The following is a 23,185-nucleotide window of genomic DNA, read 5'->3' as shown; positions in this document are numbered from 1 at the left end:
GGGTGAAGATGCATGTACAGAACAAAGAAAGAGCTGAAAAATAATGAAAAAGTGACTGAAAAATGGCATTAAACACATTTAAATTCTAGCAAAGGGAAAGCTTGTCTTATATTTTGATTCAAAGCACAGACACAGGCACAGCTCTTGAAAATACAACTTCTACAGAGCTTTCTGTGTCGAAGTGCTGGTTGTGGTTGGTTTTATGAACCTTCCTCAAAACAGCTGTCCCACAGCACAGTCTGTGAACCCACATATGCACTAGAGCTGAAGAATGGATGGAATAAGCATTTGTAGTAGAGAGGCATAATCTTTGAGAGAGAGTAATCTTTGAGAAACTGAGGCCAGTGATACTTTATCTGGAGCATGCAGGGAAAGGCGGACTGGAAGCCACCATCTGCAGAGGGCTCTCCCACCACTGGCGTCTTCATTCCTAAAAAAATCTTTAGAAATAATGGGAAAACTGAGGATATGTTTTTTTTGTTTGTTTGTTCGTTTGTTTTGAGGGGGGGTAGGTTCAATTTCACAGTTTGTATAGGCAAATAAATACATCTTTTCCTTATTGTTTGCCGAATCCATGTACTTGTTTACCTTTGGTGCTTAAACTTGAGTATTTGAACTAGGGAAGGATTCAACCAAAGAATCCAACTTTTATGACGTGACCTCAGGGCACGTCTCACTCCTAGTAAGAGTGAAGGCATGCCTGAGAGCAGTGAGGGATCGAGAGGGGCACAAAATGAGAGAATTTGCGTGATGGCAGGCAGGGAAGTAATGTAATGGTCTGGAGGGTGTTTGGCTGAAAGGCACCCACAACCAGCCTCACACAAAGCTTTATTTGTGTCGTGAAATTTGTGTTAAATGATTTCTGGAGGCACTTTAGTAGTTGAAGTGAACTTTATTACTCCCTCATCAGGGAAACGCTTCCACGATCTCCTCGAACCCCACCACGGTGGAGGTCTGCCGTCCCCCGCCATTTTCTTGATGGCTCTCTGGGAGCTGCGCTTGGGTGGCCTACCCCCAACCTTCAACAGGCAATGTGACGAGACCATGCGAGCACATCACCCTACCCCTTCATGAAAACAAATAAAGACAAGAAATAATAAATAATAAATAATAAATGAATAGCTGAGGTAAATTTAGAGTGGGCGGGACCGGCTGGGGCACAGCCCTCAGCGCTGGGGGGGAGGGGCGGGGGGACGTCCCCCCTCAGGCGGGGCGGGGCGGGGCGGGGCCACGGAAGGGAAGCCCCGCCCACTCGGCAGCAGGCCACGCCTATAAAGCACATGGCACCGCCCCCTGCCTTACGCAGGCGCCATCTGGCCCGCGTCTGGCAGCGGCGGGAGGGGCTCGCCGTCACGCCTTCACCCGCCCTTCCTCCGTTGCCCGGAAGAGTCCGTGCGGGCGGCGCAGCCGGTGCGCGAAAGTTCCGCGTCGCCTTTAGTTCCGGGGGGGGGTTCCTCCGTCCGAGCCGCCGCCGCCGCCGCCTCCTCTTCCTCCTCCTCCTCGTCGGGTGCCGCCATGATCCCGATCCCGGTGGTGGTGTGCGTGCTGGGCGGCTGGTGCGCCGTCTACCTGGCGGACACGCTGCTCAAGGTGAGGGCTGCGGGCGCACGGCCGGGCGGGAGCCCCGGGCCTGGCGCAGAGGGTCCCCTCCTTCCCCCTCCCCCCACACCCCGGGGACCCTCCCGCGTTTAATTGATAAATGTGCTCTGCAGAGCCTGTGTCTGACGGCATTTCTCGGAAATTTGGGTTAAAAGCAACGTACGTCTCTTTCTGGAGGCTCTTAGTGCACTGGAAAAAAATATCAGGGCCCTACGGAGCTGCCTTTCAAATAAATAAGTCGTAAGAGGGTGCTGTCTGTCCTTCAAAGAAATAAATCCTAAAAGAGCATTATCAGCCTCATCTTTTTCCTCCATATGGAGTAGGAAAGGTTTAAAACCAAAATATGCCACGGATATTATATTTAGGAATGTGTAAACCAAGATATGCCATCAGCGTGTCATTATATCCAGGAACGCATGTGTGCACGGCATGAGTTTCTTTTATATAATATATATATATAGATATAGATATATATGTATATGTATTAACGATCGATATCGACGTGAGGCATGGATGGAGTTGATAACTTTGTATCCAAAACAGGACTTGTGATCGTTAAATATGAGGAAAACACCAAAGGAAATGCTCCATCTCTAATTCCTTCGCTTTTTGAAGTTTGCATTGCAGTCCATGAACCGGATCTGCTTCTACCGAGTGCAAATGGGGCTTAGCATTGCTGCAAAGTAACAAATGTTCGTTTTGTCACTGGTGTAAAATCCAGGGAAAAATGTTATAAGGAAAGCTGAGTTTTGGGTGATGAGGGAACTTGAAAGATACTTGGCTCCCCCTGCTGCTAATTGTTATGGAGCTCAGCAAATGATGAAAGCTGTTCTTGTCAAATACTAGTCTGTACGTTTTAATGATGCAAATGACAACAACAACAATAATTTATCTGAAGATTTTTCAAGTTTTATTACACCAAATTTAATACATGTTATGTTGAAAAAGGAAGGGGAATGCCTAGAATGCTCTAGCAGGCAGGAGAGTCCAGGAGTTAAATTTTAACTGTGATGTTTACCTAGAAGTTGACGAAGGTAATTAATCATCAGGAATGATGTGGAAGCTGTTGGGTTTCTGTGAATTTATTGATGGATCTGATGTCAATACATCTCAGTGATAAGTTTCATTGTGAGTACCGCTAACAAAATAGAACTTGGATTAAATAACCAGATTTATATAATCAGGAAACTCATGTTTGTTCTATTGCTAGTATGCTTAATCTCCCACCACACTCATAACCCTAGATTGCTAGCAACTGTAGCAAAAGTTAGTCCCAGCTCAGATCTCCCATTCCGTAAAATTTAAGTACACCAAAACGGCGCACAGAACACGAATTAAAAATATTAGAGTGTTTTAATGTATTTTTTTAAAAATATTTTTGGCAAGAAAAGGATGTGTGCTATAACTTGCAGTTGATGTTTATTCTGTGTAAATTTGTTCAACGTTGAATGTCTCATGCTCAGTTTTCTCTTATACAGTTTTTCTGATTTCCAACATTTTTGGGTGGCAGTCTCAACCCTTTCAAACTCTAGTATGAAAGGAGGAACTGTGCGTATGTCTTTTTGCATAAATAAATTCACGTAATATTGCTTGAATTACAAGATGTATTTGCATTAGCAAATCAGCAAGAAATCAATGTGGGACTTGGAAATGTAAGCCCCTCTTGTTGCTCTTTACTGAAACACTGATACAAAAGTTTCCCAGCGAAGTTCGGGTCTTAAAAAAGGGAATCATGTAGGCAGACCCCTGAATTCCTGCTCCCCAGCATGCTAAATCATCCCATTTCATTCTGCCTGAAGGATCAGGGATGTGAAAAGGGTGGAAGGTTGTCCCTCCTTCTGCTATCAGAAATAAAAGATGCATTAGGCTCATTCAGTCAAGGTTAGCCTTCAGCTTTTAAGGTCAGGAAGCTGAAATGGTTCGGGGCTCTCAAACAGACTTTGTCAGCGCGAAAGAATGTTAAGGGCTCCTGCTTGCTGGCAGATAGTTGTGGAGCTCCCGGAGTATTCAGCAGACATCCATTATTTTGAAAGCTTGCATAAATAAAAAGGGTATTGCTTTTATAGTGAACTTAATATAACACAGATTACTTAGAGCTCAAGCTAAAGAAGCCAAAGTCTGTGAAGGGGGCTTGAAATGAGATTTAAGGTACCAACATACTTCATACCAGGGCGTGAGGGTGTACCTGGTAACGTGGTGATCCTATTGGGGAAAAAAGGAATGCAGTCATTTACTCCTTTAAATTAAAGGGATGCCATCATTTAATGGTTATGAACACCACTTACTCAACTTTTTTTGAGAAAAATCCCAAAGGAAAATTATTTTTGGTGTCTTTTGGCCAAAGTATTGGTCAGTAATCTTGTTATTTCTCATTAAAAAATGCATATTTGTTTATGCCTTGCTGGTACAGTGGAGCTGTGGTGTGGTTGCAATGAATTGGTGGGATGCATTGGTGGAATTTCTAGGGGAGAAGTTTCTAGATTGATTTTGCATGTGATAAAGATAAGAGCTATTTTTGAAGTGCCAAATTTCTATTTCCAGTTATAATATTTGTGAGTTTTTTGGTGGTGGTGGTTAGTTAGTTGTTGGTTTTGGGGATCCCGTGTGAATAGGATGTTTGTTTCCTTAAGTCCCAAAAGACGAATGTACTTAATGTTGTGCATATTTTTGCTCTTAATTATTCAAGATTATGCGAGGAGGCATTTTCCTTGTTTCCCTGGCTTACGTATGCTTTGTAAAAATGGAATATTCCCTGTGGTCTCTTCTGTTACAGCTAGGCTAGCAAACCCTGATATGGTTGTGGACAACGTAGTGGTGTTGTAGGGTAAGACCAGTGCTGACTAGGGGATGCATTATGATGAGAACTTCTGTGTTTGTCCTCAGCTGACTGAACAAAAATCTTAGTGAAACCAGTAAATTGAAGAAGGAATTCATGCATAAACACATGGGTAGGAAGGATAAAATGGTGTAATAGGTAATAAATGAATGACGAGCAAGTGGCTCTGGCATCGTGGAAGGCCTTTTTAGTGCTTGAATTTTAGTTAATTCAATAAAATGAGAAAGTCTATGGCTGTGCAAGATGAGCTGCTTATTCCCCACCGTTGCTGCAGAAGGAAAGGAGGAATGCTCGGAACTTGGCGAGTTCTAAATTTGTTTCACCAACAGCCAGAAAGTTGTGAAGTTCCTTCTGGGGGGGCAGAGGGGAGCCCCTTGTGAACTGCGCATTCCTGATGTCTTCAGTAGGTGCTGCTGCTCACAGGGAAATTCGGGAACAATGCTGTAGTTCAGACAGCTCTGAAGACTTGTCTGGATTATGTCAGACACACTCCTGCCCTGGGAACAGCCCAGAGTCAGAAGGCTCACAGCTCTGGTACGCTTTTCCTCAGCTATGAATTCCTCCTTCACCTCTAAGGAAAGCTGTCCTTCAGCAGGCTTTCTGATGCTAACTTCCACGAAGCAGGTTGAGAGAAGACCAACACCACATACTATAAAATAACAATCGCAAAACTACTTCTCCTGGGCTATAATATTAGATACTACTGTGGTAAACTATTAATTATATAGTCCATAGGTCGCATTCGTTGCAAAGACAAGTTGTGAAGGAAATATTTGGAATTAGCAGGAAGGAGTTCCAACAGTATCTCGAAATGCTGGAAAATGATCGTAGTGAATGAAATCACTGTTGCAATACATGGTGATACTTTTAAAGTCTTTTTGGCTTTTTGATGGTGTGATCAAATATTTCAGAGTCTCTTCAGTCACAGTGTTTGAAAAATAGACCTCATTTTGACCCTTGCTAAACAATACCCACGTTTCTGCTCCACATCTCACCAATGTTAGAAACAAGCCGATGCCAAATGAAAGCCAACAGATTGTGTTTTACTTCGTTGCAGTTTTAAAATCTTTTAACTTTTACGTTTACTAAAATGTAATTGCACATAGAAAAATACCATCAACACTTCATTCCTTAGCCTTCTGACCAGGCAGGTAAAAATTACGGAAAGTGATTTAACGCTAGGAAAGATGATACAAGGTTGCAGTTGCCAAATAACACTGGATGGCTGATCTCTCTTCCATTTCTGAACTTGTGATTTGCGTCATAACAGTGGTGTAGCCTTTTTGTATTACAGGTCACACCTATATATCAAAATATAAATAATGCACAGGACATGTACTTGAAGTTATACATCTGTCTTTATATAAATGAGTCTGATTTGCTGCTTGGTCACATGATACAGAATCTTCCTGAAAGTTTTGGGTTGAACTAACTTTCCATTGTTTTGCAGTCATCCAGCTCTTTGAAGGCATCTTATGAAGACTGGTTGCTGACCTATGGCTTGAGCATCTCTCCTTTTCACATGCGATGGCAAACAGCTCTCTTCAACCACCAGTTCTACAACTGGGGGAGATGGAAACCCAGATTTCTCTATTTATGGTATAAATTCATGATTTTTCTTTTCTGTCAAATACAGAGGCAGCAACTATCACCACATCTGTGCTTTTCATCCTTGCAGGTGGAATGCCTAGATGTGGTTATTTCTATAGGCTAAGGATAAAACCAACCAAACAGGGTTGCTGTAAAGGTATTGTGCCAGCATAAGTCTATGCCCTCTGCTAAAAAATCTACAGCTAGATTACATATGGGGATGCTGTAAAACAAGACATCTATAAACTGTATTTTTACCTGTGGTTTGAGCTGTTCATAGGTCTTAAGTATAAAGCTATTACATATAGTACTCTATAGAGGTAGATCTGAAAGCAGCTTCTCATATCCCAGATCTGCCCATTACTGTACACCAAGCTTTCCCCTGATCACTAGAGTTTACAAATTATCCAGAGACAGTTGTGCCCCTGCTGCCAATGATTTCCCAGACATTCAGCAACTGTACCTACTCAGAACGACATTGCTCTAGCTCTGTCTTTTACCTGCCTGCACCTTTCCTTGCGAAGATTGCACAGACTGCTGGTAACGGGTAAATAAGCTGGGTGTTTAATATGGATGCTTTTGGACTGATTCAGAAAATTATTGGTGAATTGCCTCCGTAGTGTTGTTTTATATCCACTCTGAAAATAAAAATAAGTAAGGCTTGAATTTCTTTTCATTTCCTGTATTGCTACCATTAGTAAGATAATTGTGAAAGAGAAGTCTGCTTCATATTGGTTTCTCTAGTATCTAATGGTTTTACTTTGCTTTTAAGTAGTTCTGTATCAATCACAATTTTTTAATGTGTATAATTTATTACAGTATAATGTTTCCATCGGTCTCTTTAATTAGCATTACAAGTGCATATTGCTTAAAATAAAATTGCTAATTTCCAGTGAGCCTTATTAAGGATGGTAAGAGAACAAGTACGTGATTGTGAGAGGAAGAAGGACTGGTAGTAAATTGAAATGTTGCAGCTAGAAAATAGACTTTATCACATCCTTCAACTATTGAATTGTGTAAAATAATAATAATAATAATGGTGAATAAAAATTCACCATTAGGTGAACTAAAGTAAATTGAAATGATTTTTCACACTGATTTAATGAAATGTGAATGGGTGAGAAGAAGAATGTGTTTTAAGTAATTGATTTTCATCTGGTCTTGCATTTGTACCTTTTAATTTTTCTTCTTTAAAGAAGTTTGAGTCTCATTTATTGTTCTTTAGCACTTTTTATTGCTGGTGAGGAAGATGCAAAATTTATTGAAAAAGCTTATATAAATATGTATGCCACCCCATCACTTGATCCAGATTTCTAAATATGTGATGGTGTGGTGCAACATGGTAAATTATACATTGTAAAGTTATGTTTTTATTCATAGCTAATGGCAAGTTACATGTGTTGGGTAACTGAATAAAAAATAGAATGCATAAGAACAGCATAAAAATATTCGAAGATGAATCGGGATGTGATTTGGATGTCAAACACTAAACAAGGAAAATATTATGTATTATTAAATACGTTACTACTATATGTTATTAGTGTCATTGTTTCCTTTAGCTCATATTTAGGTACTTCCTTGTTGATGAATTAATAGTAGTGGCCCTTGGTAAGTTTTGCCCTATGAGCTTTATGTGCGAACTTAAATATCCAGAAAATATGCACGAGCTTCCTGTGCCTATGTACTGCTGAACTATTTGCCTGTCTTTGCAGGTTCAGCATGGGAATGGTGTTTGGTATAGTTGCCATGTTTGGCTCTGTTATTCTTCTTGGAAAGACACTGATGCAGACGCTGACACAGATGCTAACTGAGGCACCAAAAGCCCAGAATGATCGTATGCTGCAAGTTGTGGTAAGTGTTCTCTCCTCAGGTCTTCATTTGAGGGCTGTGAACGGATACTAACCAACTTCTTAATGGGATATATGATACTTAAATCCTCCCATGCAAGAATAACCTAATTGCTAATATTAGTTTAAATAAAACGTTGCTGGTTTGTTACCAGCCTTAAAAATGGAGGGTGGAGGTAGTAAAGAGAGAGGAAGACAAATGATTGCAAATATGTGAAAGAATTTATATTAAATATTCTCAGAAGTGAGAACTGGTTGGTAATTTTGAAAGGTCTTAAATTATCACAGTACTTAGAATACAAAACAGCAATAAGAATTTACCTTCTCTGAGCTGTGCAGTGTACAGCCAGTGATGGCCTTGAAATCTGCAAAATGAAAAACCGTAGGAAGAGAAGAGTTCTCATTTATTACAACACAAAACATCAGCGGAGAAGGAGAGAAATGGAAAGACCTTTGTGTGATTGTGGAAACAAAGATTCATTAGTGAGGAGATCGTGTGTTGTTGGATTGTTCAAGGACCTCTGCCTAATTTACAGTGTGAAATTGAGTGTTCTGTTTCTGGCAGTATCTAGTCAAAGGCCTAATAATTTATTTAATTGATTTCTGATGCTGGACAATAGATTGTGTTGTTTTAGGAAGAAATCCTGAGTTTATAGAATAGGAAAGATTGCAAATACTGTCTTTATATCTTGCATCAAAATACATAAGGCAGTAATGGAAGTAACATTACCCTTACAACAGGTTTAACCTGGAAAGGTTCCTAGCTAACCTTATTTCACCAAGAATGCTGTCTGGCTAGAATGTGTGGTCATTTTCCAGGAAAGCAAAAAGTCCTATAAGATTGCTCTGCCTTCTACCATATGGCTTAGAGCAGTGGTACCCAACCATTTTGCTCTATTGTATTGCTCAGCTAGTCTAGGAAACAGCAGTTGGGAATCGTGTGCTGCCTTGACAGACCTTCCCATAAGTGCTAAACTGACCGTATGCCACTAGACTTAAATAAATTGCATGAACGTGAACAGCCTGATCGTTAGCATGCATTATAAACTCAGTGTATTTGGGATGTTTTGGATTTGTTTCACACATGTAGGGTGAATGCAGCAAATGCAGTATGTGTTGGCAAAAGTGGTAACCTGGGAGAGAACTGCTGGTACTGCCACTGTAGTCACCTGGTCCACAGCCTGCTCCTGAATTATCTCCAGAAGCAGGCAGGAGGGAGTGGGAAGTCTTGGTGGTATACTGTGTGTCTAGTAGAGCACAAATTGAACATGGGACTGAAAACTTCTTACCTGCCAACAGGGTATGTGTTAAGCACATGTGTCTTGCATTCCAGAATAAGATATAGCTCTCTTATATTTTCATTTTTTGTGATCACTGCATGAATCCATCCACTTTTGTGATGCCACAGTAAAGTAGTCATTTGCAATGCTCCCCTCTTCTGCAAAAGTGACATAAATAAAAGGTGAGCAAAGTGAAGATGAGCTTTAGCAAGTAATCTGGTCTGAACTATGAAAGCAGAAATACTAACAGTTTCAATGTGGAATGGATTCCGCAATGACTGCTCATTGGCAGTATCACTGCACTCAAACCAAGAGCAGAGATCAGTACTGAAAAAGATAGATGGTATACAGATAATGTAATGTCATGTAAGGAGATAAGGTTACTTCTCCTAAGGTGACCTGTGTGGTTCTTTTCCTTTTGTTTTGTTTCTCAACCATCACAGTTCTGTAATTCTGCCTTCAAAGAGTTTGAGTATTCTATTGACCGGAATGTGGTAGCGTAAGTTGGCACTAAAAGTGACCCAGGTGTGGTTGCAAAGAAGTGAAGAAGAAGTGAGGAGGACTGTCTAATCATTTAAATTAGACATCAATATGTTTAATAATTAATTGACTGCCTTGGAGGAGTGGGTTTTTTATTATTTTTATTTTTATTTTATTTTAATTTTTAACTGTGTTTTAGCCAGCCTTTGGCATAAATCTGCTTAGCCTTTATCCTTCCTCTTTGGAGAAAGGGAGTTACACTTACGTTTTATTGATTTAGATTTTTGGACCCATCCTTTTTTTTTTTTTTTTTTTTTTATTCAGCCATTTTTATCCAATGTACCCATCTGTAGATAACTGGGTTGTTTTTCTTTAGCTTCCTCCCCTTGTGTTGGTTGTCTATTAGCAAAAGTGGGCAAGAAACAGATCAGTTTTTAGGAAAGGACCTTTTTTTTTTTACTAAAGGCATTTCCAGAAGACTGTGAAATATGAGGTGACAATGCTTGTTAACAAAATACTGCGTGAATTCTTCACAAGACTTAGCTCCCTCTTTAGGTGTATCTTAACCTAGCTTCTTTGACATGATATGGGAAAGCACTCAGTGTTGTTTTCTAATGTGATACAGTCACGGTGGTATTGCAATAGGAACTTTTGCTATAGCTGTCTGTCCTCCCATGCTCCTGGAGCAAAGAACCACTGAGAATGCCAGTTAACTGATCCAGTAGTGCCACCAGCTAATGCTTCAATGCCAGCAATGGAAGCCTCACGAGTGAAGAGCAGCTGTCCTCATGCAGTGAGGCACAATCATGCCAGTTAAGATAAATATCTTGGTCATGGTCACACTGAACGTTTGTTGTGAAATGATTCAGTGTAACACTAGTGAAGACAGTTCTCCAAAGGATTTTAGCTAGATTGTCTCATCAAGCTGTTGCAGAGTTCTTCATGGATAGCTGAATGCACATAATTGAGGAACAGGCAGGACTCAATGAAGGTAGGGTTGGATGGGGTCTGTTCAGTTGGATCTGATGCCTGGAGAACAGCAGCCAGGAGCTGCAGCCTTTTGTGTCACATGAGGTCGTTTTTAGAGGGTCTTACAGGCAGGTCAGAAATGTTAGCCCATCGCATCTCTTTTCTGCCCTTGGATCACAATTCATGCCATGTGCACAGCAGCTGTTAGCTCTGGGGTGCTCCATGCCAGGAGCGTGGGGAGCAGCAGGGCAGACAGGGCAACTGTGCCTGAGTCAGCAGCACGTCTTCCTACTGCAGCCACGGCAGCTGAGAGAAGGTGGGAATTGAGCAGTCCTCTTCCCTGTCCGATGGAAAGAGGGGAGGCTTCCTCCTGACTGGCTTTGGAGCCTGGCTGGAAGGAGCTGTTATCTCATAACTAGTGCAGAGAAGAGCTTGGGAACGGTGGGAATCCACAGCCATAGGAAGAATTGGGGGGCTGCATGTTATGTCCTACATCAATTAAAATAACATCTTCATTGCGAGTGCTTTTTTTAGTGTTAATTTGCCATATGCAGACTGCCAAAGCTTGAACAATAGACAGAAGTTACTCTTTTTTTTTTTTTTTTTTTTTTTTTGATCTTTTCAATTTGGGGTGGTGTCACGTGAAAGAGACAAGAAGGTGAAAGAGAGAAGAGACACTGACAATTCCAGTTTTAAATGTATTACTTTTTTTTTTTTTTGAAGGGTAGGTCTCAAAGATCTCAATAACCGCATACAATATCTACAGGATATTGTAAACTATTGCTCACAGTGCCAAACCTGTCTCATTTTAGCTGAAGTCTGTATTTTTTTATAAACTTCTGGAACTTAATATAGAGTAGGGCACGCTCTGTCATGGTTGTGGGGACTGAGGAGGGGAGGGAGAAGGCTTTTTCACCTACAGAGCTTTTCAACCTTCAACAGAAGAATATATATTCAGTGTATTTTAAACTAGATTGACTAAACAGAGAGAAGAGGTACAAACCACTAGTGCTGTGTGTGTGGCTCCTGCTGTGTTGGTGGGCTGAGAAAGCTGAGTGAGAGCAGCAAGGTTAGAGGCAGGATGATTTGTCTTTGTACCTCTTGGTTTCCTAGTGTGTTTTGTTTTGTTGTCATGCCCACATGAACAGGTGCCTGGTGTAAATTTGCCTGTCAGCCAGCTGACCTATTTCTTCTCTGCAATCCTCATCAGTGGTGTGATACACGAAGTCGGCCATGGGGTGGCAGCTATTCGGTAATACAAACTACTTTTCTCTTACTATGTGCCAAGAAAGACTAATATTCCAATTACAGGTGAACATTGTTAGCATTTCTTCAGTTTATCTAGAGAGTCTGTTTATTCTGTATTTCATAGCAGCTTCCTTAGATTTTAAGTCTGGAAGGATGTACAAGAAAGGACAGAGTTTTAATACAGTGCCTATTCTACTGATCATGAGACAAGACTTTTGCTTTGTAAATATGCCACGCTGCATCAGGTTTAGTAATTCTGCTCATAATTGATCTTGTTTTTCATACAGTAATTTCATTTCTGAAGCTGTGGCATTTGAAGAGGACCTGCATGCTGTTGTAGAATGGTACTTTAAAATAGATTTTAAATTAGTTTGTTTAAACACAGCTCATGAGTAGCATGTGAACAGCAGTAACTCAGTCAGATATGATTTGCCCTTGTTAATGTCAGAGATGTGTTAATTTTGATCACAGATGAATTTCTTAATGTCACTGTTAACTGTGATCATTATTTCACAAAGATGTTATTTGATGATTAGTCAATTACTGTTAAACGACACTCCAACATAAGAGGGTTAAGTGGTGGTTATCAGAACTGATATTCAGGTGTCCTCCACATTTTCTGGGGACATCATAGGCATTATTTGTCCCATGGGCATGAAGCCCTAAGTTGTTTCACTAATTTTCTTGAGAATAAGAAGTCGTGACTGCATTTGGACCTGTTACAACCTGTTTTATAGCAATGAAAGTTCTCAGTCAAAGGAGTGATGTGGGACCCTGTGTGTTTCATATACTCTGTTTGTCTTTAAGCTTGGTTTCTGTAATATCCAGTGGGTTTTTTTTTTTGGAGGATGAAGCTCTTTGCTCTTGCTCATCCCATGACAGGAAGAGACAAGAAAATTTCCTTTCTCTTACAGTGCCTTCATGTGCTGCTGGCTAACTGCAGAGAATCCAGGAGTAACTATGGAGCTGTTTTTAACCAGAATTAATAATTCTTATACCTTAGTGGTATGATACTTTCACTCAAGATCTGGGGCAGTGGCTCTGAATATTCAGCTTTGGGTTATGTTTTTGTTAAAAATTGATTCCCATCTAGTTCAAGGAGAAAAAAAAATTGGATTGTCCATTGTAAAATTACTATCCATTAAAATTTGGGAGATTATTTTTTTTTTTTTCCATTTACAGCAACTTACTGCTGCTGTTTTCTCCTTGTCCTTTTGTTGTGTTGTGTTTTTATGTTTTTGTTTTTCTCCTAGTACAGATTGGGTCTATAGTGCTATCAAGGTCCATCCTCAGGCTTTACTAAATAGCAGTGCTATGGGAGAATTGTATGACTACTGTATATAATAATAATATTTTATGGTACATCATTTTGACTCCCTACATACTTTCACCAGCTTCAGTTCAAGGTAGTATTGGCTATGAACTACAAAAGCATAAAATACTCAAGCCTTAGCTTTGTCAAGGCTTATATCAAAAAAGCCTTTTTCTCCTTCTCTTTATCCCTTCTACCCAAGTCATGAAATCTGGCATGGGCAGGAGATTACCCTTACTAATCTTTAGTAAGGGCAGTTTTTATGAGTTACCTGCAGAGAATTCATGTATTACTTTGTTCTGATTTGTTTTGTGTAATTTTATGTCTTCTCATAATTTTTTGTCTCCTTTTATTGTATATGTGCTTCATTCTTGCAGCTGGGATTGTATGAAAAGTGACTAAATATAATGCTTTGCCCAGTGTACTGTCACAGAAAAGATATGAGATTAGCTGATTTGTTTGCAATAATTGGCTTGAAACGTGATTGTCATGCCTTTACAAGTCCCTTCTGAAATATCTAGCTTCGTAAAGTCTTCACATAGATATTCCAAAAAGTGCCCTTTAAAAGCAATTGTGAAAACTCTGAAACTGTTATCTGTATGACAGTGTCAGCTACTAACATATTTAAATAGCATTTGTCCTTTTACCCTATTGACTTTCAGATGACATTTCCCTCGTTTTTGTACGTTCACAATTTACTCTGAATTTCACTTAGGACAAAGAGAAATGATAAATTCCAGAAATCTCTAAGCATTCCTGTTAAAGGAAAGGCATTGCTTTTCCAGATTATTTTTCATGGACTATTTTGAAATTCAATAATAAAGGTTGCCATTTTTTACCTAATAGACTCCCCAAATGTTAAAATATATGCTAAAATAAATATTACTTGAAAGCAAATTTACTTTTTTTTTTTTTTAATATTTCATGTGTTATTGCCAGGAGGCAGAAAAGAAGTCAAAGTTGAGCATTTGTTTTTTACCAGCCTTATAAATGCATGTTGTTTAAAAGTGGCAATTACAGGAGAAAATATCCTCTAGTTTAATTATCTTTCCATCCTTCATGTTAGGAGGAATAAGTTAGTTTGATAAGTGTAATTTTAATTATTCTCATAGTCCAAAATGTGTACTATGCAAAACCTCCCAGTTTTTCATTTGTTGTGTGCAATAACTGCTCTTCATTATTCTTTTCTTTTTTTTTTTTTTTTTTTAAGAGAACAAGTACGATTTAATGGATTTGGGATTTTTATCTTCATTGTCTATCCTGGAGCATTTGTGGACCTCTTCACAACCCACTTGCAGCTGATATCACCAGTACAGCAATTAAGGATATTTTGTGCAGGTAATAGTTTGTGCTCTTATTAAATCTCTCCTTAGCACAGTTACTTATTATCATAGAATAATAGAATATCCCGAGTTGGAAGGGACCCGTAAGGATCATCAAGTCCAACTTAAATCCAACTCAAGTTCAGCTATTCTACAGGTATCATTTATAAATCCTTGATAGAGTATTGAAGGTTTAAAATGAAGAAGCATAAAAGCTTCTCTTCACCTAAAGGTGATCCTTCTGCTCTGAACATGAATTGTGATGTCAGAAAATCATTTTGATCACTGTCCATATTGTGCTGTCTTCTGGGGGAGATAATTCTGTTTCTAGGAACATAAATTAGTATGAATTTCCTGACTTGAAAAATGTTTTGTCCTCAATCAAGCTCGGAATAGTTGTTCATATGGTTGGGAAAAAACGTGGTTTCTGACCACCTTTTCCCATTATTATAAGCTCTTATATCAGCTCAGGTGCAGAAGTTCCTTTAACTTTCTTTGCATATCATATGGCTTAAATAGTAAAACATTGGAGCACAAATAAATAAATAAATAAATAAATACTCAGCCAGAAGACTGGTTGTATGAGAACATGACTTGCTGTCACAGGTGAATACCCTTGAGCGACCACTACCATCTTCTGCAATAGGAGCAATCTATTATGTGATTTTCAACAATAGCTTGAACGACTGTCAAAAAAGTCTGAGTTACGTTGTTATGTAGGTGACTGTATTTTGACAATGCTATCAGAAGGAAATAAAAGATAAATCACAAACATCCAAAGAGAATTGCAGCTTACAGCTCCAAATAAAATTCCAAGTGGTTTTGATTTAATGCTTTTTGTACTAAAAATTCCTTGGCTATTGTGAAGCAGAGCTCAACTGCTGTGCAAAGCTAGACTGAGACTGTGTTATGCTTCCTCGTTTGCTTGTATTATTGACTTCTAGAGAAAAAGGGGCTTCCCAACCTATTGAAATAAAGGCAGAAAAAATATCATTTTTGTTTAGTTCTTGATTCTGACAATTTTCTGTTGCAGGGGGCAGTAGAAAGCAGCCAGCCTGCAGTACTGTGTATGTGGTAACACTGTTTATAAAGAGAAATTATAAAGAGTATTTTAGACTGGGCATACAGAAGCATTTAGCAAAGCTTATTTTCAGGTTTTCATAGGTCAGGTAAATGAAGGTAAATGCTAGGTAAGTAAAGGTATCTATATTCCAAATACCGTAATGTACCAAAATCATTTGCTGCAGTAGGCTAACTTTTATGAAGCCCTTTTTCTCAAATTAGTTAATTTCCATTTTCAGCTAGTGTGAACAAAACCAGAAGAGAAGACGTAATTTTCAAAATGAGTTGTTTACTTACATTCCTGGGAAATGATCTAGAAAAATGAGTTTATAAGCTGCAATAAAAAAGAATTGCTATCATGGCTTTGATGACAAGTAAACACCTATAATAATTTTTGGGAAACCTGACATAGGGAATGGAAGGTAGGAACAAGCACTTTGCAAGGCTCTTTAGCGTTAATGGCTTGTGATCAATTTGGTATAACAAATACATGCAGGTTTTTATAGCTAGTGCTATGTGTAGTTTATTACAAGGATGTTTGATGTCAATAAAACGTGGTATTTGTTAAACTGTACTCATTTATTTTTTTGCTAGAGCAGTTGAATGAACCAATTATCAGGTCTTCAGTCTTCTGAAGATCTTAATTTACAGGGCAAATTTTTAGATTTTTTACTGTAGCTACACGAAAGAACTAAAAGAACTAGAATAGAGAACCACACTAAATATTCCTTTTATAGTCCACCTGTACTCTGAATTTTAAACAGTATATTTGTTGTACAGCAGATGGCATCATGAGTTCAAGAATAGCGAATGAGACTTGTGATATTTCTAGCCTTCATTGCATACCTAATAACTAAAACGTGCTTCTGTGCAGCCCTTGCTTATAATTAATTTAAATATATATGTTATTTTTCAGATTATTTTTCAGATAATTTATTTCAAAATGTTTTGTCTTTAACAGAAAAAAGAGCTAAAGATTTTCAAAGCATATTTTGAGGTGTTTTAAGGGCTGTGTGAAGTGTGCCTTTTTAAATATAAAGAATTAAGTTTCCAAGGATGAGGCTGTTCTAGCAAAATGAAATGGATGGTATACTCATCAGTGTGCCTCAATAGGTATTCTCATTTCAAGGCTGTTTATTTTTCTAGGGATCACCTGGGATGAATTTCAAGCCTTTCTATTTTAGACTTTCCTGCTGTATTCCACACAGCAAATTGTGTAGATTATTGTATTAAGGCCCATGTTTTCCTAGCTATTGGAGTGCATTTTTGTCACCCTCCAGCAGTTCCATCACCTCTTTTTAATTTATTTATTTTTTTCCCTCCAGCTTACACTCTCTAGTGGCAACAATGTTGCAAGGCAATTTTGTTTCTGTCTTAGATTTTTATACTTTGTTAAGCTGGAGAAAAAAATAAAGTTTATTTTTAAGATAAAAAGGTTCAAACACTTAAGTTCAAATATTTACTTAATACTTCTGTTGTGTTTGTGTGCGCATGCATGCGTTTGTGTGAGATAAAGTTTTTCAGCATTCAATTTTCTTTATCTATCTAATTATCTTTCAGTGAGATACGATTAAAAACTTACAGAAAGAGAAATCACTTTAAGGAGTATCTATTAGTGGAAACAGCAACAAACTCTTATTTAAAGCACTTTAAAAATGTTTCTCATTTCTACAGCATCAGAAATGTAAAAGACTGGGTGGCATGTAAAGATAAGCAGAGGAAATAAGAGTCTGTCATGGGTTATGACTGCTGTATTGTATACAGTGCAAGAAAGATAAGCTTAATATGTTTTTAAATACATTTATTTCAGTTCCTGTCCTGTAAGTGTACTGTAAATATAGAATTGAATCAAACCATCTTAACAAGATGAAGCACTGTGAGAAGGAATTATTTCCTTGGAGTCTTGGACACTGAAAAGTTTTCCTGCATAGGTCATACAAAACGGTTGTCCAAGAGCACAGAAGGAATGAAAAAAATTGTATAGTACTAGATGTTGAAGGAAAGCAAGCCTGCCTTATGACAGAGGTTTGTTTCATCCTGTGGAGAGCAGCATACTGTAAAGATTGCCATTAGAAATACATTGGCAAAAATAATGTTAGGAATTGCTGATTGGTGAACTTAGTTTCATGGTGTGGTTTTCCTGATTATCTTGTAAAAGAAGCCATTTTTCAAATAATTTTCTAATCTTGTTTGGCATATATACAAGTAATTATTGATACAACAGGAATAACTATGAAAAAGTATTGAATGTCAACTAAAGTTTAAGCTTCTTACTGACAAACAGAAAAAAAAAGCATTCATATACAAGCCCGTTTATTAAGATTCTTCAATTCGACAGTTTGTTGGGGTAGAAGGTGACAAGTAATACATTTTCTTTCCACTAGTTTTTTAATATTTATGGTTCTTGACAATTGTGTGGATAGAAGCTGTAGCTTAAAATTGATTAAAATTGACTCATATTTTCTTCAGGGTGCTCTGCCGTGAATTAATTTTTCATCCATTCTTATAGTAATTATTTCAGAAAAGTTAATTAGAAGTTAACTGTAAAATCCTGCATTTCAAAAAATACCTTTTTATTATTAATATTAATGTTTTATTTAGAAACCTTTTTCCTTTTCTTTTTAGGAGTGTGGCATAATTTTGTTCTTGGTGTTGCAAGTTTCATGGTTTTGTTTCTGCTGCCAGCCATTCTTTTCCCTTTCTATTACACGGGTGTTGGGGCACTTGTCACAGAGGTAACAGAGGTAAGAAAAGTTCTTTACTGATTTCATATTATATGGTTTGTGATTTGAAATGTACGTGAGTCTCTTATTTTCGCAATTAAATTTGGTCAGTGCAGCACTCTTCAAAATCTAATATATTGCGCTTTTTGTCTGCTTGAAGTTGCCTTCTCGATATCATGTTTTTTAGTGGTAGTAAATGAATGGACATGGCATGAATAATTACAGACTACTAAGCATAGTATAAGACTATTTAGATATTTGAGATAACTTTGCAGGCTTGTTTCTGTGGGGTTGTTTTGTTCGTTCGTTTTTGATTTTATTTGATTTGTTTAGTGCTGGCACCAGGTAAATCTACTCAAATGTGCCTTATAACTCTAGCTTATTGCTATCTGTTTTTAATGTTAAAGATTATTTTGATTTTCATGCATCTTTGGTCAGCTGGAAGCAAAGCAGAAGTAGACTGAGTTTCTGGAAAGGAGTGATTTTTTTCCAACTTAATCAAATACGGAACTGTTGAAGAAGAGCAGAGCTGAAAGGTCTCAGTCTTTCTTGGGTTTAAAACCAAACTGCTATAACTCAGGAAAAGAATGACATTTACTGTGCTTTATACTTACGACAGTCTAGGTACACCCTGCTTTGTTGGAACGTTTAGGGTACTAATTCATGTTTCTTCAATTTGAAATGATAGGAGAAAACACATCACCTTGTATGAAAATAATTGCTCAGATTTGACGAGGTCCCTTGAAAACGCTTGGAAACTTGCCCTTTTTTTTTTTTCCCTTTATGCACTAAATAAATTATTCTTCATGGAGTATGTTTTTTTTTTTTGTGATACTCTGATCATCAGTGAAAATAATCAGTTCTAATGGAGCCTAAATTTTTCTGTTTCTCTGAAAATAATGTCCTAACCTAAACATTTCATGGATGTTCAACATCCATTCAACTGTAAGCAGATTCTTATAGTTTCAACTATAGCAACATGACTGACCTCAGTGTTTCTTCTCAGGATTCTCCTGCCAATGGACCAAGAGGTCTCTTTGTGGGGGATATTGTCACTAATCTACAGGACTGCCCAATCTATACTGTAGAAGACTGGAATTCGTGTCTGGGAGATATTTCACAGAAGTCACAGATTGGCTACTGTATAAATACAGCCACCCTACAACAATTAAGCTTTCCAGCTAGAGGTATGATTTTAGGTGCTCTCTTTGTTATTTGTTATAATTTTATCACATCTTACAGACTACTTTGGATTTAGGATTTGTTAGTGGGGCAGACTTCTCATTAAGTTGAGTCTGCTGTCTTCTCTTAAGCAGTGACCAATATGCCATTCCTTATTTGTGAAATAAAAGGCAGGGAAGGGATGGATAGAAGAAGTTCTCTTGTCTTCCAGTTATCCTATACAAATATTCTGTATGATCCGAGTAATGGAACTTGCCTCTTTTAGATATTGTATAACTTGGTTATTAGCAGTAATACAGTTATCTTCTCTATTTTTAGTTCAGTTCCATGGATCAAGTCAGTGATCTTTTGCAGCTGTAAATTCACACATCACCTTACTGCTTTGATTAGTGTGACATTACAAATTGTGTGGCTTAACTCAATGATGTGCTTTATTATGGCCACTTCTTGTGATGTTTCTCACTAAAGAGGTTTTATGTTTCATTTGCTTCTTCAACTTCACAATGTCTTTGCCAGTTAACTTAGCTTTGTCTGGACCGCACATATTGCTTCTAGAAATCAGTCTGTTTCCTTCTGTTTTCATTTATACATTAGAGTGCTGTTGTTGTAACAACTTACCCCTGAGAAACAACAAAAAAAAAGTGAACTAAGCTATAACAATAAACAAAAATTAAGTAGAACAAAAATGAACAGTCAAGTTAAATTGGCTGAATGTCTTGCAACATGCCCTACAGCTTTCCAGAGTTTGGTTCATGCAAGCATCCATGGAGACTGAATTCCAAAGCTAAGGGACTGCAGCTTAGCAAAACCTATATGATTCTTGGAGCTTGAAAATTGACAATGCAGTTTTTTCATCATACTAGGACAGATGGGTCGGGCAGCTCAAATACTTATATTTTTGATGCATTATAGTTGTCATGTGAGACTGAAAAGGTAGTATTTTGATTTTTTTTTTAATATGTAAGGAAAGTAATCTTATAGCTGGAACTAAGATAAATACTTAAACTGGAAGCTAGTGGAGTATGGGTAAGAGCCTTTTAGATATTTAAGAGTTTGGATAATCCTTCTGAAAATGAGGGCAACTCTGGAAATGTTTACAGCTGGGCTGGGATGGCAAGTAAGAACCTATTCTTAGATGCCATAGCTGTATATTCTGAGATTCTGCTGTTTTATTTGTAATTCTGCTATTTTATATGTAATTTCAGAGTCATAGGTAATAAAACTTCATATTCTGCAACTGAACCAGTCCTATTTAGATTGGAATACCAGGGACTTAGTACAGGAGACTTAATGTTTCATCCAAGCTTGGTTTGCTGTATTGTGTTAGCAGCCCATTGTCCCACTGCTGCATTCTAATCAGACCAGTCTGCCTGCATTTTCAGAGCCATAAGCCTCCAGCAGTGAGAAATATTCCTCTGAAATTAAATGACTCTTTTCAATCTCTAGCAGCTGTTATTTGTCAAAATCTTGACAGTTAACAACTAACATAAATGCAGAGTATCAATAAAAATATATATAGCAAAAGGACCTTATCTACTTGACAATAAAATAAATGGAGAATAAAATATTTGAGTATGAAGCTAGACAAAAAAAAACAATGCCCCGGGGATCTTCTTGAAATTAAAAAAAAAAAAAAAAAAAAATTCAGTGCAGTTCATAAGGGAACTAATTTCATGGTCATTCACTATTCAAAAATATATGTTGGCTGTTTTAGGGTACTTGAAGGAAGGATTATATGGCACAGTGCTTACACCTGTAAGCCCCAGGCATAAAGCTCCATGTTAGTGGACTGCAGTTTATGCAGTGATAAATCAGCAACCAGTATGTCAAGCATGATCTAACGAAGGAAGGTACTGCAATATTGCCATGACACAGATTCTTACAGTGACTGTTGGTTTGAATTGTTCTTTTGTTTGTTTGTTTTAAAAAGCTGTTGCTGTAGAGTGAGCTAGGTTGTATTAACTAACAGTATCCATAGAAGGATTCTGCACCGCACTACTTAACTGGGTTTTAAAACATCATTTATTCACTGCTGCAGCTTCCAGTGCTTGGAAATCTTTCAAAAACTGAATCCTGTAAAGGCTTTTGTGTTTCAAAGAGGACATCTTCAGTCTTAGTTATCTCAATAGTCAGCCAGTGAAGTCAGTACAACAGGAAATTTCTATGCTAGCGCTTAATGCAGTTGGAGGCAACAGCCAATTATTTTTTTTTTGTAATTCATAATGCTCATAACATGGAAGTAATAGATCTGCCAGATCTCAAGGAGATTGTAAAGATGAAAAAATCAACATGTGACATGCTTGAAATCTGTGTTCTTAAAGTGGTGAAGTTTATTTCTAGTTCTGACTGAACCACAAGTAGAGTCTGTGAATCACTGTAATTCTTGAAAGCTACAGAATGGTTGGTCTCTTTTATTCAGAGACTAATTCAGGAAGTTACTATGCTATAATATCATTCTTTTTATCTATGCCTATGTTCTTTAGTTTATAGAAGACTCGACGGCACAGTTGAATGTTGTAGTAACAACAGCCTCACTGACATTTGCTTTTCATACAGCAATAGCTTGGACAGCCATCTGGTAAGTTACTTAAAGTGCTAATGCTGTTTGGTAAATATGAAATTGTTTAAATGAAACTAGAAATATTTACCAACATTTATGCAGCATGCTCAAGTGCTTAAGAATATCTACAGTTTGTATTAAAGGTTAGTATGTACATTACTTTTCCCATTTACAGCTTACAAGCCAAAATATTAGTTATAATTTTTCCCATGATTAGTCAAGGAGTCTCTGGAAGAACCAGAGAAGATTTTATACCCCTCATTCTTTAGGCAGAAAGATACTTTCCTCATCTTCACTATTTGATGCAGAATATTGGTGAGGAAAAAAAAAAAAAAAAAAACACTTTTCAGAAGACATTAAAATGGCTTAATTCCCTTATTTCAATCTTTAAAGGTAACGAACACTACAAGCAAAGTAAAGTACCGGATTATCTGTTCAGCTATTTTTTGTGAAGTCAGCAGTGCTGTGCTGCTCACTAGATAAAACTTAAACCATGCAAGACAAGTTCCTAGAGAATGCCAATTTTTTTTTTTTTTTTTTCAGTAAAGCCTCTATTTGATTCCTTTTTCACCACACTGGTTTTCTTTAGCATGTAGAAACATACAAAGTTACAGAGTAGGATTGTGTGTTACTCTCATGAAAATATAGAAATGTTTCTTAAAACACATGATCTGTATTGACAGTGATGGAGTATTTTTAATAGTTCTGTTTAGAAGAACAAAGAGCACAAGTTTGAACTGTGTAAACTTTTCTACACGTGCCAGTTTGTTACTGTTTTAACCTATAGGATAGATACCTAAAGAAATAGAAACTTCTGTTACTACATCTGCTATAGTTACAGATTCTCTGTAACAAATACTCCTAACAAACGAACAAAAAAAGCAATATCCAGTTTGTGGTATTTAGTCACTGAAAACTGAGCACAGACCAGCAGTCCATTTGAAATATGACAGTGGCTGGTAACATCCTGGAGCTCAGCAAGGTTTAATAAACACTGCCCTACTGAGCTTTGACATTCTTAAGCTCATAGCTGGTACTTAGGAACAGCGAAGAAATAAAAGCATCCAGAAGCCTGTGACCTTCAAATGTCCTTGGCATGGCTGTGAGTTTTTGGACAATTATTTTAAATAGTTTATGCAGTGCTACACAGCAATATTTGAAAATGTGCCCCCTCC

The 23,185-nt window shown here is 37.8% G+C and overlaps 1 protein-coding gene across 3 annotated transcripts in view; it reads left to right on the top strand.

The window, feature by feature from the left end:
• The first annotated feature begins 1,473 nt into the window (after nt 1-1,473).
• MBTPS2 (membrane bound transcription factor peptidase, site 2) overlaps nt 1,474-23,185 on the top strand; it is a 34,102-nt gene continuing 12,390 nt past the window's right edge. For all 3 annotated transcript variants that reach the window (XM_032188139.1, XM_032188154.1, XM_032188146.1), the window contains exons 1-8: nt 1,474-1,590; nt 5,886-6,034; nt 7,738-7,876; nt 11,750-11,853; nt 14,372-14,499; nt 18,171-18,289; nt 19,275-19,455; nt 21,934-22,028. In XM_032188139.1, coding sequence (XP_032044030.1) covers nt 1,516-1,590; nt 5,886-6,034; nt 7,738-7,876; nt 11,750-11,853; nt 14,372-14,499; nt 18,171-18,289; nt 19,275-19,455; nt 21,934-22,028 — 990 coding nt within the window. In that variant the 5' untranslated portion in view covers nt 1,474-1,515. The remainder of the gene's footprint in view (nt 1,591-5,885; nt 6,035-7,737; nt 7,877-11,749; nt 11,854-14,371; nt 14,500-18,170; nt 18,290-19,274; nt 19,456-21,933; nt 22,029-23,185) is intronic.

Source organism: Aythya fuligula, chromosome 1 (genome assembly GCF_009819795.1).
Source record: "Aythya fuligula isolate bAytFul2 chromosome 1, bAytFul2.pri, whole genome shotgun sequence".
Lineage (NCBI taxonomy): Eukaryota > Metazoa > Chordata > Aves > Anseriformes > Anatidae > Aythya > Aythya fuligula.
This window is presented reverse-complemented; position numbering and strand designations above follow the sequence as displayed.